General features: G+C 49.4%; 2 protein-coding genes across 2 annotated transcripts; one reads left to right on the top strand and one right to left on the bottom strand.

Moving 5' to 3' along the window:
- The first annotated feature begins 7,336 nt into the window (after positions 1 to 7,336).
- Positions 7,337 to 9,013, top strand: LOC123159624 (uncharacterized). The gene is made up of 2 exons (XM_044577440.1): positions 7,337 to 7,498; positions 7,872 to 9,013. Exon 2 carries the CDS (start codon positions 8,000 to 8,002, stop codon positions 8,633 to 8,635), a length of 636 nt encoding a protein of 211 aa, XP_044433375.1. The 5' UTR covers positions 7,337 to 7,498; positions 7,872 to 7,999; the 3' UTR covers positions 8,636 to 9,013.
- On the bottom strand, positions 8,762 to 12,477 carry LOC123159623 (GDT1-like protein 4). Its single transcript, XM_044577439.1, has 9 exons — positions 12,223 to 12,477; positions 12,023 to 12,091; positions 11,770 to 11,892; positions 11,544 to 11,642; positions 11,383 to 11,455; positions 9,947 to 10,032; positions 9,558 to 9,641; positions 9,242 to 9,301; positions 8,762 to 9,149 (listed from the first exon to the last, which is right to left on the bottom strand). The coding sequence occupies exons 1-9, from the start codon at positions 12,322 to 12,324 to the stop codon at positions 8,961 to 8,963; spliced, it is 885 nt and encodes a 294-aa protein (XP_044433374.1). The 5' UTR covers positions 12,325 to 12,477; the 3' UTR covers positions 8,762 to 8,960.
- Positions 12,478 to 18,571: the final 6,094 nt, after the last annotated feature.

The following is an 18,571-nucleotide window of genomic DNA, read 5'->3' on the forward strand; positions in this document are numbered from 1 at the left end:
CACATTTGGCGCGGATTTTTTGGAAAATGGGTCTAGAAGCACCTGATTAGCCAAAGCAAAATTTTAAAAATATAGAAAACAAGAAAAGCGTGAAACTTTGTAGGTACAAGGATTGTCTAGTGCATTACTCGTGTGTAATGGCATCTCCAACACCGACTCTCAAACGACTCGCAACCATCCGGACCGCGCAGTCCGGGCGTGTTTTGTCATCTAACGGGGTTGTGCATCGGTTCGTTCGTCGGTGTAACACCCCGGATACAACTTTCCATATTAGTAACTCCAACTCTTGCCTTTTCCGGAGATGCGATATGATATTTCCTTCATGGTTGGGTTTTTGTCTTTTGTTTTGCATTTTGTTCACGTCACGCATCTCATCTCATAGCATCATGCGCATTGCATCTGCATGTTTTCATAAAACCCGTATCCGCTCGTAGTTGCCACATTCCCCCCCCCCCCTTGTCTTCGTCGACCTCTCTCAGACCCCTCGCGTGCGTCCGAAACCTGCCCGGAACCCGACCCGCTCAGTTATCACCATTGCATTCAAATCATCCTCAAACATCCCTAAAATATCTTCGGTTCTTTGTTGGACTCCCCTAAGCTATTTATTCACTACCGCTCGATTTCGATCGAAGGATCCAGATTAGCCTCTAGCCAAACACCCACCTACTATAAATAGCAGTGCAATCATCAGACAAATCCCTAATTTCTAGGGATCCTCTAGCCGCCGCCGCCCGTCTCATCACCCAGCTCGGGATCCCCATCCCACCAACCACCACAGCCCGAGCTCCACCTCGTTTTCCCCACCGGACCAATCCATCGATCCACCTCCCTCCATCGATCTCCGAGCGCCTCTGCACCCTCCCGTGCTCCTCCACGACGTGCTCCTTCCACTAAGCCCCGCGCCTCTCCTCCAGTTCGCTTGCCGTTGACCCCGGCGAGCAGTTCTACCAGTGACCACGACCAGCCACCGTCTCACCATTCCCCTGCCTTGGCCTCGCACCCCGACGGCCACTTCGTCAGCCATGGAGACCACCGCAACAAGGCCAGCCCCCGTCGTCCTTCTCCTTTTCCTCTGTCCTTCTTCCTCCTCCCTAATCTCTCTGCTCCCTCTCTGCTGCCATGGTAATGGGGTGAAAAAATGCCTAGTTTAACATGGTCCACTTTATTTTCCTGTTTAACAACTTTAAAATATGTTTTAGGGCAGAACAGTACCAAATTCATAATTTGCATATGAGGATTTTTCCGGAATTGTTGTTTGTTGTTTCGGCCTCATTTAAACTTGCCTAAATAGTTAGTTTACTTTTGCTTCACCTCTTGCCATGTTTAACAACATTTAATATTGTTGGATACCTAAACGAGAGCGAACTAAATAACTCGAATGTGGTGTTTTGTCAATATGCAACTCGTTGCATATTGAGCTCCACTTAACTTGTAGTATTGTTGGTTGCACTTTGCCATGCTTCGCCATGCTTTTAAACCGGACATGCATCATACTTGTTTGTGCATCATGACATGTTTATGCTTGTGCATTTACCATGTTGTTTGTTTCTTTCCGGTGTTGCTTCTTAGTTCCGGTAATGTTGCGATTGTGAGGATTCGTTCGACTACTCCCGTTCGTCTTCTTCATGGACTCGTTCTTCTTCCTAGCGGGATTTCAGGCAAGATGACCGCTACCCTGGATCTCACTACTATCATTGCTATGCTAGTTGCTTCGTTCTATCGCTTTGCTGCGCTCCCTATAACTTGTTCTTCAAGCCTCCTAAATTGCCATGAACCTCTAACCTTTGACACCCTTCCTAGCAAACTGTTGTTTGGCTATGTTACCGCTTTGCTCAGCCCCTCTTATAGCGTTGTTAGTTGCAGGTGAAGTTGAAGATTGCTCCATGGTGGACAGGATTATGTTGGGATATCACAATATCTCTTATATTATTAATGCATCTATATACTTGGTAAAGGGTGGAAGACTCGGCCTTATGCCTGGTGTTTTGTTCCACTCTTGCCGCCCTAGTTTCCGTCATACCGGTGTTATGTTCCCGGATTTTACGTTCCTTACGCGGTCGGGTGATTTATGGGACCCCCTTGACAGTTCGCTTTGAATAAAACTCCTCCAGCAAGGCCCAACCTTGGTTTTACCATTTGCCTCACCTACCCTTTTTTTCCCTTGGGTTTCCGGAGCCCGAGGGTCATCTTTATTTTAGCCCCCCCCCCCCGGGGCCAGTGCTTGTCTAAGTGCTGGTCCGAACCGAGTAGACTGCGGGGCCCCCTCGGGGAAACTCGAGGTCTGGTTTTACTCGTAGGATGTCTCATCCGGTGTTGCCCTGAGAACGAGATATGTGCAGCTCCTATCGGAATTGTCGGCGCATCGGGCGGTCTTGCTGGTCTTGTTTTACCATTGTCGAAATGTCTTGTAAACCGGGATTCCGAGACTGATCGGGTCTTCCTGGGAGAAGGTATATCCTTCGTTGGTCGCGAGAGCTTATCATGGGCTAAGTTGGGACACCCCTACAGGGTATTATCTTTTGAAAGCCGTGCCCGCGGTTATGTGGCAGATGGGAATTTGTTAATGTCCGGTTGTAGATAACTTGACACCAGATCCGAATTAAAACGCATCAACCGCGTGTATAGCCGTGATGGTCTCTTCTCGGCGGAGTCCGGGAAGTGAACACGGTCTTTGGGTTATGTTTGACGTAAGTAGGAGTTCAGGATCACCTCTTGATCATTGCTAGCTTCACGACCGTTCCTTTGCTTCTTTTCTCGCTCTCATTTGCGTTGTTAGCCACCATACTTGCTTAGTCGCTGTTGCAACCTCACCACCTTACCCCTTCCTTTCCCATTAAGCTTTGCTAGTCTTGATACCCATGGTAATGGGATTGCTGAGTCCTCGTGGCTCACAGATTACTACAACAACAGTTGCAGGTATAGGTTATGCGATGATCATGACGCAAGAGCGATGTTTGCTTGTTTTGGAGTTCTTCTTCTGCTTCTTCTTCGATCAGGGGATAGGTTCCAGGTCGGCAGCCTGGGCTAGCAGGGTGGATATCGTTTGAGTTTCTGTTTGTGTTTCATCCGTAGTCGGATGGTGCTCTTATGTAAGATGATGTTGTATTCGTGTGGCATTGTATGCCTTATGTATGTATCCCTATGTATTATGTAATGTTGATGTAATGATATCCACCTTGCAAAAGCGTCTTCAAGATGCGCTTCTATCCTTGGTGGGACCTTCGAGTTCCTTTAGGATAGGGTCGCATCTTGGGCGTGACAGTCGGTGTGGATGCACTTTTTCCTGCAAACAGAAGACAAGCTGGGAGGGGGGGTTGCGGCCTTGCGGGTGTCCACACTGCTGCCACGCCCGCGTCTGAATAACCTGACCCACAAAAATCCATTTCTCATGCCCGCGCGCTTTTCCGCCCTAAGCCAGCTCCCCGCAGTCATGCCGGCCCAGACTGGCCGCGACCGCTCACTAGAGCCGGCACTGGAGCAGCTCGCCGGCTGAGAGCGCCGCCCGCTACTCAACCGATGCGCACGTTCTCTTCGCATTGAAATGGCGTCACGTCTTCCCGCCTACCTTTATTAAACCAGTGCATGTGCCGAGGAACCCAGTCAAATGCGTCGAGCGCCACACGTTTGTTTCCATGCATCCTCGCATCCGCCCGCTATATAAACGTGTCCAAGTGTCAAGCAAGAACCACACCTCACCTTTGTTGTCTCCACCTCCTCCTTGTACAACACCCGCCATGGCCTTTAGCAAACAGGAGTTCTCCGGCATTGCAGCTGCCTGGGTTGCACGGTGAGGGAACCTGATACAGGTTGGCTTGCTGGCAAATCCTTTGGATCCAGCGCCGCCACCATCACCATCGCCACCCCCCTGCTCGTCTGTCCAAGCTGGACAACGCCATCTCCCGGCTAATCCGCCACGAGCAATGGTGGCTACGCATCAGCCAGGTGGGGCAAGAAGCCATGTCGGTGGAGATCGGCACGTCCGCGGCCACCACGGATAGCGAGCAAAAGTGGATCATTGAAGGCCGCCGCCGCTTGGGTCCCACGAAGGCCACCGCCACTGCGTCGTCGGGTTATACAGCCGATGTCTTGCCCGGTGAGCGGGGGCGTAGACCACGGCGACCGTCTTCTCCCGCCTAAAAACCAACCCTAGTCCATGTTTCACGGAAGCGAAAGGAGGTTATCTTCCCCTCCCTCTGAAGCATATCCCTCCAGGGCATCCGGCGGTCCGACGAGCGGGTTGTCGGACATAGGGAAGACATGTCGTGGGAGTGGCGATCCACCGCGGTCGTTCATAGACTAGTTTTACCAAGAACGAGGTATAGTTTAGTTAAAATATGCTTGAAATATATATAAAAAATTGTCCGGTTTGAATGAAAATCACTCGGTTTGCATGTAATTCGTCCGATTTGTTTAAATCTGATTTCAAATGTACGCGGATAGCATTGAATGGCAAGCTCCCGCATTTGTGCCCGTGGACTAGCCCCCCATCCGCGATGCAGTGTCCAGTATGCGGGTTAGTGTTGGAGATGCCCTAAAGTTTCAAAACAAAATGACTTTTGTGGTATTGTTGGCAAAAGGACAAAACTACAAGCATTAACTGTGTGAATAGTAAGCTTAATACAGTATCGGTTTTGTTTTTATTTTATCTTAGTACCACGGAAGTCATGTTGTGGTGAAACTTTACACATGAATAATACACTAGATAATGCTTATTCCAAAAAGGTTTCACATTTTTGGTCCTTTTTACTACTTTGTTTTAATTGGGGTGCACCTAGATCCATGTTTCATTTTGTATTTTCGCATTTTATACACATGCTTGTCATTTGATAAGCCACATATGAAAGTGTATTATTATAAAAGTCGCACTTACATAGTCTACATGTATAAGTGTATGTATACTAAATTTTTTGAATTTTTTTTAGATACAAAGGGGTTGAATAGGAGATTTTAAAAAAAATCTCCTGAAAAAAAATTCTTCAAGGAATTGGCGAAAGTTGTAACGCTCGGAGCTTAATATGTGGCCAATGCTACCGCCCGAGCACCTCCGCTAAGTGTTGTTCTTCTCCGGGCGTGAGAGCAACTCAAACGGGTCCAAACGAACACAATTCGCGTCCCAACGCACCGATGCAAACGGACGACCGTCCATTTTTTGTCCATGTGCGATCCATTTCAGGTCCAAATTTGGGCCGGGTTTGCGTTGGCGTGACGCCCGCCCTTGTCCTCTCCTTGCCTCGCCAGTCGGTGGCACATCCACCCCCATTTCCCCCCTTTCCCAAAACCCTCCCGACCGCTCACCATTGACGACACACCGAACCCCGATGCCTCCATCGGCCTCGCCTCCACCGTCGACAAGCCCCGCGCCTCCAATTGTTGCCGCCGTAGTTCATGCCCTTAATCTAAGAGCCACTAGCAAACCGGTCTCTGACTCTAGTTGCTACGGTAAACTGTCAATGGGTGCATCCGCTTCCTTTTGTTACGTCAAGCCTTTGGGCGTGGGAGCAGAGGGCTAAGAGTATCTACAACCAGACCCCTTATACTGCTTCTATACGAGTCCGGGCGGACGACTCAGTCAATGATCGGTCAAGAAATCACGATTCAGACCCACCCCTAATACCGTCCTTATACATAAGGGTTGACAGACACCCCTAATATCAAACCAATATCTGTGGCGGGTATGACAAGGCCTGGATGCGCCTGAGCGCATCCGCCACGTCGGGTCCCGCCCACGCTAGCCCACCCCGACCCCATAAATTTTCCTACCCTATCCACATCCGGACAAAACCCTAGCCACTTGCGACTCCAATCCGTGCTGCTCTACCATCCCCTAGCTCCTCTCCAGCCTCCTCGGCATGGCAGGCAGTGAATCCGACTCCAGCAACTTTGAATCCATCAACTGGGACCTCGTCCATGCAGGGACGAGGAGGAGCTAGTCGTCCGTCTGGTTCTCAATTGCTTCCGGGAGGAATTCACACGAGCGTTGCGGACCGCTCCGGTGGAAGTCCATTGCATCCCCGCAAGCGGCGCTTGGATCTGCCCTTGTCGATAGCTCGTGGCGTGTGACCAGGCTGGTGGCGCAAGCCTGCGGTGGAGCCTTGTCCCCACAACGTCGGGCTCTGAAAGGTCAACGCCAGTAGATGGCCCACCCGGACATGCGTCGAGGACCAGCATGCCCACTAGGCGAGGGAAAGGGCACGGAAAATAGCGGAGGCAGAGTTGCACGCCGCGTCGGAGGCCAAGGATGCCATGGCGCGTGCACTCCCCCCCCCCCTCCCCCCCCCCTGTCTTTGGCCGCTACTTCCGGTACAAAGACGGCAAAGGTAAGGATAGTTGTGGGTGAATTTTCTCCATAGCTTTAGTGTTTAGAGCATGACAAATTTCGATGGACCAATGACAGACACGTATGATGAACTAGCCGTATGCTATAGACCAATGACAGACACGTATGATGAACTAGCCGTATGCTATATGTGTGATCTAGATGAAATGCGTGTGTTTATTTTACATTGCACAGGAGTGTACAGATTTGAGGATTCGCTAATAAGGTATACTGATATACGGTTGTGGACGCCGACATTTGAAGGATAACCGATCACTGTCGGTGGACGTTTAGGAGGCGGATTTGCTACATGCGGCTGATGTTCTAATGGTTTGCGCTACCCCTTTAGGCCTTGTTCGGTTGACAGGGATTTAGAAGGGGTTTGGCAGGGTTTGAGGTGGATATAATCTCTTACAAGTCAAAATCCACCCAAATCCCCTCCAATCCTCTTCACAAGAGGTGTAACCGAACAAGGCCTTAGGAACTTCGCAGTAGCCTCGTCCGCTCGAATCATTTCTTCCCGCGGTAAACTACCCAGTCGAGAGCAACACTTGGAAAGTGTCCTCTTATGAATTTGTCCATCCAAGGAGAGACACCAGTCGTCAACCAAATTTGAATTTTGAAATTCAAGCAATCCCCGCGAGGTGCATAGCGTCCCCTCCTCCTCGTCATCAAAAGCAGGAGCAGGGTAGGGCGTTCTCGCTGCCCCTGCCGCATGCAGAGGCCAGCTGGTTGAAGGCCAGGACTGGTGGCGAGTTCGCATCCTCCTCGGGCCTCGGATCCCAACAGCCTCAAGCTGATCAGACTGCCCAGCCCCATCCAGCCATCCTGCTTTGCTTTTCCAGTTGGAGCCGGTACTCTTGCATTGCATCACGTGGACCAGCCTTGGACTGGCCGGCGCCAACTCCGGTCCTCGCTTGGACCCCACCAAGCATCGTCTGCGGGCCACGACCCCAACAAGCCATAGCCACCATTTATCTTCCATGCATGCTTTTCTTCAGATACCTTTTCCTCCCCCCCTCTCCCCTCGAGACAATCTCCGCTTTCCCGGTTCGCCTCCATTCTCTGTTTCTTCCCTTGTTCCGAGCCCCCGTCCCAGTCCTCCGCACAAGCGACCGGCGAGACGTACAAAGAGCGATCGGCCGTCCCCGTGATCCATTCTGGTCACATCCAATTTTTCAGGTAATCGATGCAAATATATATGCCTCAAGCTCTTGCATCAGTTTTCGACATATCTCCATGCATGCAATGCAAGCTCGGAGGATGTAATCGATGTCGCAAGCAATCTTCCAATGTACCAAGAACGGTTTTGGAACGCAGAGCATGCAGTTTAAGGTTGCCGATTGGTCATGAATCAAACAAATAAACTTGTTTGTGTTTTCTTTTAGATCTTCTGGTCGTCGAATCATTGAATGTTCAACTAGATCAAAAACTCACTTTTGTCAACCACAATTCCACAAATGGCCTAATAATAGGCCCCCCTCTTCTAAATATAAGCACCATGCCTATAAAGATCGACACATGCATCACGTTCGCACGTTGTTCTGTTCTGCAGGGCGGTCCCTATATTTCGCAGCACCTCGTCAACCACACAATCACCCAGAGGAGTTACTAATCAAGAAGGCAGGAGAAAAAAGAGGAAACCTATAATATAATAAATTAACTAGGAGACTGATTTGATTGATGGAGGACAAGAAGAAGGACCTGCTACGGCGGCTGACCATCATCTCGATCCCGTTCGTGTTCGTGGCGATCCCATCCATCGTCATCTTCGTGGGCATGCTGTCCCCGCACGCGCCGGGGCCCAAGGTGGCGGTGGCGTCGCCGGAGCAGAACCACACGGTGGGGATGCTGAGCACCATGACCGGCGGGCAGATGATCCTGAGCTGCCGCGCCGCCTTCGCGGGCAACTGGGAGTACTTCCACTACTTCATCCTGGACCCCTACAAGCCGCAGCACGCCTTCTTCCAGCCCCAGACCGACCACTACGCCATCCTCTGCAAGTGGGGCTACATGGGCAACTTCCTCCAGGACGTGGTCATCTTCAACAGCAGCGAGCCCTACGCGAAGCTCTGCGCCGTCAAAGCCGGCGGGTGCCGCTACCTGTTCCAGCATGGCCAGATGTTCCTCGTCACCGGGAGGCACGCCACCAAGGAGGCGCCGTGGCAGCACCGGGAGAAGAAGCTCGTCGGAGACGTGCTGCTCAGAGACTGCAAGCAAATCCTCGGCGTCTTCCCCACCATGTGCCACTACACGAAACACGACCACCCGTACGTCGGCAAGATCATCAGCCGGTGGAGCTGGTGGTTCAACTACTAGCCAAGCCGGCTGGCCATTGCCGCTAGTTGGTTAAGAGTTTAGCTAGATGTAACATCAATATTTTACAGTGGTCATGTCCAAGAAATGCTGTCAGATTGACAAAGCAATCAGGGCTCAGGATACCCATTTCTTGGAATCGGGTCAACTTGTATATATTAGCAGTGATCATATCCCTACTCCATACATATATCAGAGTATCGTGGTACAACGAAAAACTGTATGCCAGGCATCATATGCTGCTAAGTAAGATGAGGTGACGGGGCTTAGGGAGTGTGATCTTACCAACAAACGCAAAAAAAAATGATGCAGGAAGCACAGGGTGCGATTACAATGGTGGGTAGAAGTATGATGATACAGAGAAGCCAAGGAAGAGGAGGCCTCCAATGGTGGCTACAGTGCCTTGTGATATCCTCGACGCCAGCATGCTGCCGCCCACCACTGCGAATGACGTGCAGATGGTGTGCCCCAAGGTTGCTCCAATGGCAACACCTACAGCATTCTTGTGCGTAGCCAGCTGCATTTCAAAACATGCTACCGGTTAAAATGGATTTTTGCTTGACCACAGACAAATTGAGAATTTGATTGCGCAAGGGAAATAAGTCATACCGCAATTGTGGCTATCTGACTTCGGTCGCCCCACTCAGCCAGGAAGGTCAACACAAATGACTGGATCATAAAAAAGAAGTCATACATCAAGCCGTTGATAGACATCACAGTCATTGCAGCGTCACTGAAGGGAGTTGTATTTATCAACCATTGTATATGCACAGTTGGCGTGAACAGAAATATACTATGCAAGACTAAAAAGGGAGTTGTAAATTTTCTCAATCCTATATAATTGTATCTTAAATGAGATGGTAGAAAACATAGTTATCAAGAAAGAAACATTAAATCATAAATGAGAAAGGGAGGGGAAATGTACCTCCAAGAAAATAGGAGTACATAACCTTGAGAACACACGTCTAAATGTTGATTTCCCTTGACCTGCTTCCAGCTTTTCCTGTACCTGCATATTTCAAGCGATTAAAAATTATAAGGTGTTTAAATTAGCACACCAAAAAAATTAAAAGAACAGGTTAGAGCCAACAGCAATGCATGATACACATATCCAGTTGATGCTAAAACCGCTATTGACACAAAAGTAAGGGTGTATCCACATGAATCAATGTTTATGCTTCAGCAGTCTGATTCGGTATTTTGAGAAAATGAATCGCAACCCAAACAGATGTCTTATGATTAGCAGTTTATGCGGTAAACAAACAAGACTATGCTAATTCTCAGCTGTAGAGCCATGTAAGAAAATGCACATACTTCTTCTATTTCCTTGTTCTGTGATGCCCTAGAATCTGATCTCCAAGCAATGTAAAGCAGTCGCAGCCCAAAGAACGCATAAAGGACTGAAGCACAAAAACAAAAGGAGGATGTTAGGTATTAGACGAACTGGTGAATTAACTGTATGCTAGTGCTATAAAATTGGCAGACATGCATATTTCACGAAATACCTTACTTGAGATTTAAAGAATATATATGTGTAATCAACAATGTACTATAAGCATGATAAGACCGATGGAAGCTCCTTAGTACGATTTTTAAATCCCGGTTTGCCAAACTCATGTGAAGTTGGTGTCATCGAATCTCCTTAGATGTATCACTAGTTTTGCACTAGGCCTTCCATGAAAAAGGCGAAGAAGAGTTTAGTCCACAGTTGTGCACAAGTTCGGGAACCCAGTTTTAAGCCTCACTGGCACTGGCATATTTCCATGGTAACTAAATGTGCTTCTTTCTTTTTGCCAACACTTATTTCCCGATAGCTAGATTTTGAATTTGTTTGCACTGTTAGGAGAACACAGTCCATACAGAGATTTATTTATATAATGACATTATAGTTTGAATGTTGTGATTTGGTTTTGACACTGCTCGGTGCTCGCTGGGTACTATGGTTTACTAGACATAAGATCATGGTTAAAGATAAGCTGATCTATCAGTCTCACCCTACTGGCGTGCATCTTCTTACAGCAAAGGCAACCATTGTGGAAGGGGTGAGTCAGCGGACTAAAGGAAAATGGCTGATGTAGTGTAAGGGGGATCCTTTTTTGTGGTTTTGAGTGAGTGACTGAATGGGCCATGGAGCGGTGCATTCCTGGTTTCTGCTTTGCTCCGTTTCGTAACTTAAACTGGCAATCCCAGCATAGCTCTCTATACGACTTGCTGTCTGAATTCTTACACATAAGTAAAATAAAGATAGAAGAAAACCGGAAGATTGTTGCTTATGCAACTTTCCTATTCTAATTTAAGGCTCGCTTGGGTCCTGGATAAATAAATCAACACGTAACTGGGGAAAGGCATTTATCTATAATTACAACATTACAGGAATTTGCACAGCTTCTATTTATACAGAGGCACTAATTCTGAAGGATTCTAACAAATGCAGGTGCAAGTATCAAGCCTTTGAATTTCTATCTACTAATATGTCAAAACTGAACCATTTGGTTTTTGGACAATGCTGGCCATCTAATGCATATTTCAGGTACTTGCAGAGATCAATATTTAGCAGGTTGGTGTTAAAACGTTTATGAATGCTTTTGGAACAGTTATGGTCATATTGTGCCATTTCATTTGATGATTTGACCAATATTCTCCAACGTCCAGGATGTCCATGCACAACAATATAAATCTACTACTACTAAAACCTCAGACCAGCTTGAACAATCAATGGACATCAAGCTAACAATCAGATAAGTCAATACCAGTTGCTGCGCTGTTAGTGTGCTTCCTCGATATCAAGTTCGGGACGATCCTGCCAAGCCCAGTTGATAGTACCTAAAACAGCACAGAGCGCAGCAGGAGTAATTAACACTAAACTGCGATCCTATTCTGCCAAACAAACAGATGCTGCGGTTTCACCTACCGTCATGACAACCAGCGCCGACAACGCACCAGAGAGCACCGTCGACTTGGGGTGCCGCATCGCCATGAGAGCCGCGATGATGAACGTCTCGTCGCCAATCTTCAGTCAGCAAGGCATGAACACACAGCACCCAGTAATAAGAACATAAACAGTAGGCAGGAGAGCAAATTCAGAAACACCGGAGTGGTAGCATTTCTGCATTTGTATCCGAGAAATGGCAGGTCACCTCGCTGACGAGAATCATGGAGAGGCTGGCGAAGAAGGCGTCGAAGAGGCCCAGCTCGGACTCCTGCTCGACGCCGGCGTCGCCTCCGCCGCCGATGACGCCGCGCGCCGTGTGGACGAACATCTGGGGAGCAGCGGAACAGGCGGGGGAGGCCTTGATGTGAGTGAGACCGACAACAACCCAGCTCCCAAAACCAGGGCTAAGACGAGACAGGCGACGGGCGCGGCGCGTGCGGTGTCAACTGTCAACTGACCTTGGTGCGGCGGTCGAGGCGGCGCGTGGTGGTGGCGTTGCCGGCGGCGGCATCGTGCGCACCCTGAAACTGAAGGGAGGAAAACAAAATCAGCCACGCGCCCAGAGTCGGAGGGGGGCTCGGCAGGCGGCAAACGGGAAAGAGGCGACGCCCGCGTGGGGGTGGGGGTGGGTGAGGACCGAAGGGCGAGGGGCGCTGACCTGGTCCCCGGCGGCGGAGGCGGCGGAGGCGACGAAGGGGGCGGAGACGGCGAGGGCGAGGAGGAGGAGGAGGAGGAGGAGGGTGAGGGCTCGCCGAGGCATCGGGACGGGTGGATCGAGCGGGAGGGGTGGAGGCGACGGGTGGGATGGGGTGGGGTGAGGTGGGGGGATTCGACTGGGAGGGGAGGAGACGGCGGCGAGAGGCCGGGATCTCGGCCTCGGCCTCTCTCGGCGCGGCGTGGGTGGGTGGAGTGGACCGGCCACGGACGGACCCAGTGCTCGAAAATATTAGCTGGCCGTGCTCTCTCTTTGCCCCTCTGCCGTGCCGTGCCACCGACGCGCCGTCCCGTGCCGATTCGCGCGCTCACCCACCGCCCCGCCCTTGTCACGCAACGCTGGAACGCGTGAGCTCTCATGCTACCCAGGATTCGCGTACTACAGTACAACTTTTCTTTTTGAGGAAAAAAAATCGCGTCCAACTTCGTCTGCTAGAATGAATAGCCAATATTTTTCGTGACATGTGCATAGAACAGGACGCACCGTACGCAAGTGCAGCGACGTGGGTTTACCAGAGGTCAGTCCGCACCATTGGAAAGGGGAGACCTGTTTGCGTCGGGTTGGATTCAACCAAACTCTGCCCGACTCCCCTCCCCATTGTGACCAAGAATTCCTTGGATTTACTACTCGCTCACGCACGTGGCAGCGTTGACGCATCCGGCCTCGTGAATCGCGATGAAGATGCTAGTACCAGTATCTTTCTCTTGCTTGAAAGATTGCTTTGACTTGGGCGTCGCACTTGGAGTGCATGAAACTGATTCCTCCTCCGTTTCCTTGGGATACTACTGTCTCTGTTTTTGGGTACAAGCTTTCTAGAGATTTCAATAAAAAACATATTTTAGAATGTAGATTCACTTATTTTGCTTCATATATAGACCGCATTGAAATATTTAAAAGTGCTTATACTTACAAACGGAGGGAGTAGTAATCGGCATGGACGAACTGGACAATAACATTTCCGATGGCTCGAATCTGACTTTGAGCCAAGGCTACGTCTACGTATATACTAGTGTTGAAAATATGAGCAAATTACTACGAGAATTAATCCGAATTAACAGAAAATAAATCATGACTACAGTAGCAGAGATTGAACTAATCATGCGAACTAGCATAGTAGATGAACAGATCACATCTAGGACACATACTAGAAACATGAATTCTACCACGATCTCGAACAGGAAAGATAGAATCACATACGGTGCAGCGGGAGCAGCACCGCCGGCGTTGACGTTGTCGCCCATGTCGTCGAGGATGAGGTTGCCGAGGTCGGGGAAGAAGTCGTCGTTCGCGAAGTCGTCGCTGCCAGCAGTCGCGCGAGTGCGCTCCCCAAAAACCTGATCGCCCCTCTCCCGTACAGGATCACAAGAGGCGGGGTTCCGGAGGCCTGCTGTCTCTTCTCCCGGTGCACGCCGAAAGGAGGGATGGAGAAGACTTGATTGGCGGCGCAATGGTCTGGAACGGAGGTGAGAAACCATACGAGAAACAGCGGCGGCTAGGGTAGACGTCTGCCTGACTATATAGTGCGGGCCGGATAGGTCGTGGGAGTAAACCCCACGTCCGAGTCGTCACGATCCAAAAGAACCGGAAACGGTTCGGTAATTAACGCGTCCATTAATTATTAACTAATGACTCATTAATTTATCCCGAGCAGCAAAAATATAGACAACGTGCATAGCTCTGTCATCGGCTCGGCTCAATCCCGCGTGGCGAGGCGAGGCGTGGCGTGGCGTGGCGAGGCGAGCGAGGAGGAGGAGCGCGCGTGTAGGTCTCCTCTTCTCATGCTCATACAAGTGGTAGGAGAGCTCACCTTATAAAAAGGTGCAACTCTCTCTCAACTTATGAGGTGGGACTAAATTTTAGCCTCACTCACTCCACTCACATGTGTGCATGAATGAGCCAAGAGAATTTCAGAATTTTAGTTGGGCTTTGGGCCAAAAGCCCGCTAGCAAATTTCAACAATCCCCCACAAAGTCTCATTGGCACATTTCACCATTTGGTTCCAAAACATTGTTTATATGCCGGTGCTTAGTGGAGACTGTGAAGTTGAACTTCCACTTAGAGATTTATGCTACACTAGATCACAACTTGAATAGTGGATTATGCCTTGAACTACAAGTTTTCTGCGAGACTAGTTTCACACAAATTCTTGACCGGTACTGGGCTGCCGCAAGGCTTCCCCGCGGGTGGAGCGTATACGTCGTACTCCAGGGCCTTTCATGAATTTATTAGAGAGCACCCACTTCTCACAGACTGCGACATTAACAGTCAAATTCATACAGGTGTGTTCCTCAGGAGATGCTCTGCAGGACAACATCTCTGCTTATTCAAATAAGCCACTTGGAACACATTAAGATAGATATCAACCTGCCATGCAGATCAGGAGAGTATTGCATCTTCATGGAGTGGGATGATTAAAATAAGGATACTCTCCTCTCAGCTGACCAACAGCTTGTCTCCCACTTCTACTTCACGGGATCTCCGATCACATAAAGTGGGTTACCACTATGGACAACTCATGCAGTGGGTCTCATGAAGGAAATATGCCCTAGAGGCAATAATAAAGTTATTATTTATTTCCTTATTTTATGATAAATGTTTATTATTCATGCTAGAATTGTATTAACCGGAAACATAATACATGTGTGAATACATAGACAAACATAGTGTCACTAGTATGCCTCTTGTGTCAGGACCCCGACTTAATGCCACATCGATCTAGCATGTAACACCTCATATCACTTTGCGGCCTCACGCACGGTATTCCCACGGGTGTCGCCTTACCTTTGCCCGGGACCGTTTGCGCCTTTTGGCACACGTATATGATAGTGTCGCTAGCATCCATATGATAAGGAGTCCGGACTGACATGGCTAGTCGTAAACCCAAAGTGGCACAGACTTACAGGGACAGGCATCCATGACCCAGCATCGAACGTGTCGGTCATCAGCGAGTGAATCCAGGCTGTAGCACTGGGCTAACAGGACTCCGGTGAACCGGGCTGTAGCGGGCTAACAGGACTCTGGTATTCATTGCGTGACATTTCCCCGAAGGGACAGACACAGGAACGAAGAATGACACATGCCGGCCAGCCTAAGTGTTCCGGAGCAGTAGCAAGCTACCATGGCTCGGTGGAAACACTAGGAGACATTTCCCGGTAAGAGAGGCTACTAAGGATAGACAACTAGATAGTCAGATCCCACACATACCAAGCATTTCAATATCATACACACAATATGCTCGATATGTGCAAATACATCATGGCAGCACAACATGACTCTACGACTCAAGTATTTATTCATTAGGCTCCGAGGAGCGAGATATTACAAACAGGGGTCTCATGACCCAACATTCAAAGCATACAAATCAAGGCACAAGCGGAAGCTAACATGTCTGAGTACAGACATCTACAAATGAAAAAGGCTTAGAAGGCTGACTATCTACCAGATCCTGTCGAGGGCACAAGATCGTAGCTGAGGTATCAAGCTAAACGTCGAAGTCCACGCGGAACTACTAACGAGACCGAAGTCTCTCTGCAAAAACATAAAATAGGCAAACGTGAGTACAAATGTACCCAGCAAGACTTACATCAGAACTAACTACATATGCATCATTATCAACAAAGGGGATGGTGGGGTTTAACTGCAGCAAGCCAGCTTTGACTCGGTGGCTATCCTGAACTACTACTGCAAGTAACTCTTTTGAGGTGGCGCACACGAGTCCACATATTCACCATATCAATACACCACTATGGATCCGCTCCGTCTCCCTACGAGAACGCCATCCATAGCACTCACGCTTATCTTGCGTATTTTAGAGTATCCACTTTCACTTGTCTATGAACTGTACAGGCAACCCAGAAGTCCTTTTCCGCGGACACGGCTATTCGAATAGATAATGTTAACCCTGCAGGGGTGTACTTCTTCACACACGCTCTCACCACTTACCGCCGTTTACACGACATGTACTCGGCAACCTTCAAGCGGAAGCCCAACGTGGGTGTCGGCCACGGCCTACCTAAACACTCAAGTCTCTAGTCCAGGTTTATCGCCTATTCGGGTTCCATCCATGAGGAGATCCGGCCGGAGTTTCGCTCACAGCCCCAAACGATGTGAGCAGGGTTCCCAAGACACCAAACGGGCGCCCGGTACACCGTGCCACGTGCCTACCGCATCACAGCACACCCCTTCGGTCAGCGCTGCGCACGGCCTCCAGCATACTACAAACACCGGAAACTACTTGCAACTCCTGGACCAAGGACAAGGGTGATTAAGAAGCCGAGAGGGTCCATTGGTTTCGGGCCCAGTGCGTGGTAGTAGCTGAATCATGGATCACAAACACAGAACTCAGTTCCTGAGGACGGCTACAATGAGACAACCCACCATGTACTCCTACATGACCTCTCACCGTTACCTTTACCAAATCGTGTTCACACACTTTGCTCACACATACAGTAGGACATGTTCACACACCTCTGATTCATCCCCGATGAATCAGACCTGACTCAACTCTAAGCAGTAGCAGGCATGACAAACAAGCATGAATGAGTAGGCACAACAGGGCTCAAACAACTCCTACTCATGCTAGTGGGTTTCATCTATTTACTGTGGAACGACAGGTCATGCAAAGGATAAAGGGGTTCAGCTACCGCAGCAAGTAACAGTTGAATCGTTGTTGTCCTAATGCAGTAAAAGAGAGCAGGAGCGAGAGAGTGGGGTTGTATCGAAATGAACAAGGCGGTTTTGCTTGCCTGGCACTTCTGAAGATAATATAGTTCTTCATCAGTGTCATCGAACTCGTCGTCGGAACCACGTCTATCGAGAGGGGACAAACACCGGCAACTAAGAAAGAACACAATCAATGCAATGCCACAATATGATGCATGATTATGACATGGCAATATGCTGTGATTTGAGCTAATGCACCTAGCTATGATTTAAATGAAGTTGGTTTGAATACATGATTCAAATTCCAACTCCGTATATGATTATTTAAATGCCCTTTATTTGTTTTGTCCAAAACAGAGGACAAACATTGTTTAAACATGCATGAAAATGGTACAGATGGATTCCTTGAATTTTTCTGATAATTTTTCATATATAATTTGTTTGATTTGGAGCTACGGTTGATTTTATATAAATTTTAGAAGTTTGCAACAATTTCTGGAATTTCCTGAATAAAAATAAATCCAGAAATTAGTTATTGCATCAGCAGTGCGTCAGAGTGACGTCAGGGGGTCAACGGGGGCGTCCAGGTCAACCTGACCAGTGGGTCCCGCTTGTCAGTGTTGGGGAACGTTGCAGAAAACAAAAATTTTCCTACGGTTTCACCAAGATCCATCTATGAGTTCATCTAGCAACGAGTGATTAGATGCATCTACGTACCTCGTAGATCGCGAGCGGAAGCGTTCAAAGAACGGGGATGATGTAGTCGAACACGACGTGATTCGAATCACCGGAGATCCTAGCACCGAACGGACGGCACCTCCGCGTTCAACACACGTACGGAACAGCCACGTCTCCTCCTTCTTGATCCAGCAAGGGGGGAGGAGAGGTTGAGGGAGATGGCACCAGCAGCAGCACGACGGTGTGGTGTTGATGGAGCTGCAGTACTCCGGGCAGGGCTTCGCCAAGCGCTATGGAGGAGGAGGAGGTGTTGGAGAGGGAGAAGGAGGCAACCAAATGCCTAGGTGTGAAGTCCCTCCTTTCCCCCACTATATATAGGAGGGCCAAGGGGGGTGGCCGGCCCTAGGAGATCCAATCTCCTAGGGGGGGCGGCGGCCAAGGGGGGTTTCCCTCCCCCCCAAGGCACCTAGGAGGTGCCTTCCACTCCTAGGACTCCTCCCCCTTGAAACCCTAGGCGCATGGGCCTATGTTGGGGCTGGTGCCCTTGGACCATGTAGGCCAAGGCGCACCCCCTACAGCCCATGTGGCCCCCGGGGCATGGGTGGACCCACCCGGTGGACCCCCGGGACCCTTCCGGTGGTCCCGGTACAATACCGATAACCCCGAAACTTGTCCCGATTCCCGAAACAGGACTTCCCATATATAAATCTTTACCTCCGGACCATTCCGGAACTCCTCGTGACGTCCGGGATCTCATCCGGGACTCCGAACAACATTCGGGTTACTGCATATACATATCCCTACAACCCTAGCGTCACCGAACCTTAAGTGTGTAGACCCTACGGGTTCGGGAGACATGTAGACATGACCGAGATCGCTCTCCGGTCAATAACCAACAGCGGGATCTGGATACCCATGTTGGCTCCCACACGCTCCACGATGATCTCATCAG

Source organism: Triticum aestivum, chromosome 7B (genome assembly GCF_018294505.1).
Source record: "Triticum aestivum cultivar Chinese Spring chromosome 7B, IWGSC CS RefSeq v2.1, whole genome shotgun sequence".
NCBI lineage: Eukaryota > Viridiplantae > Streptophyta > Magnoliopsida > Poales > Poaceae > Triticum > Triticum aestivum.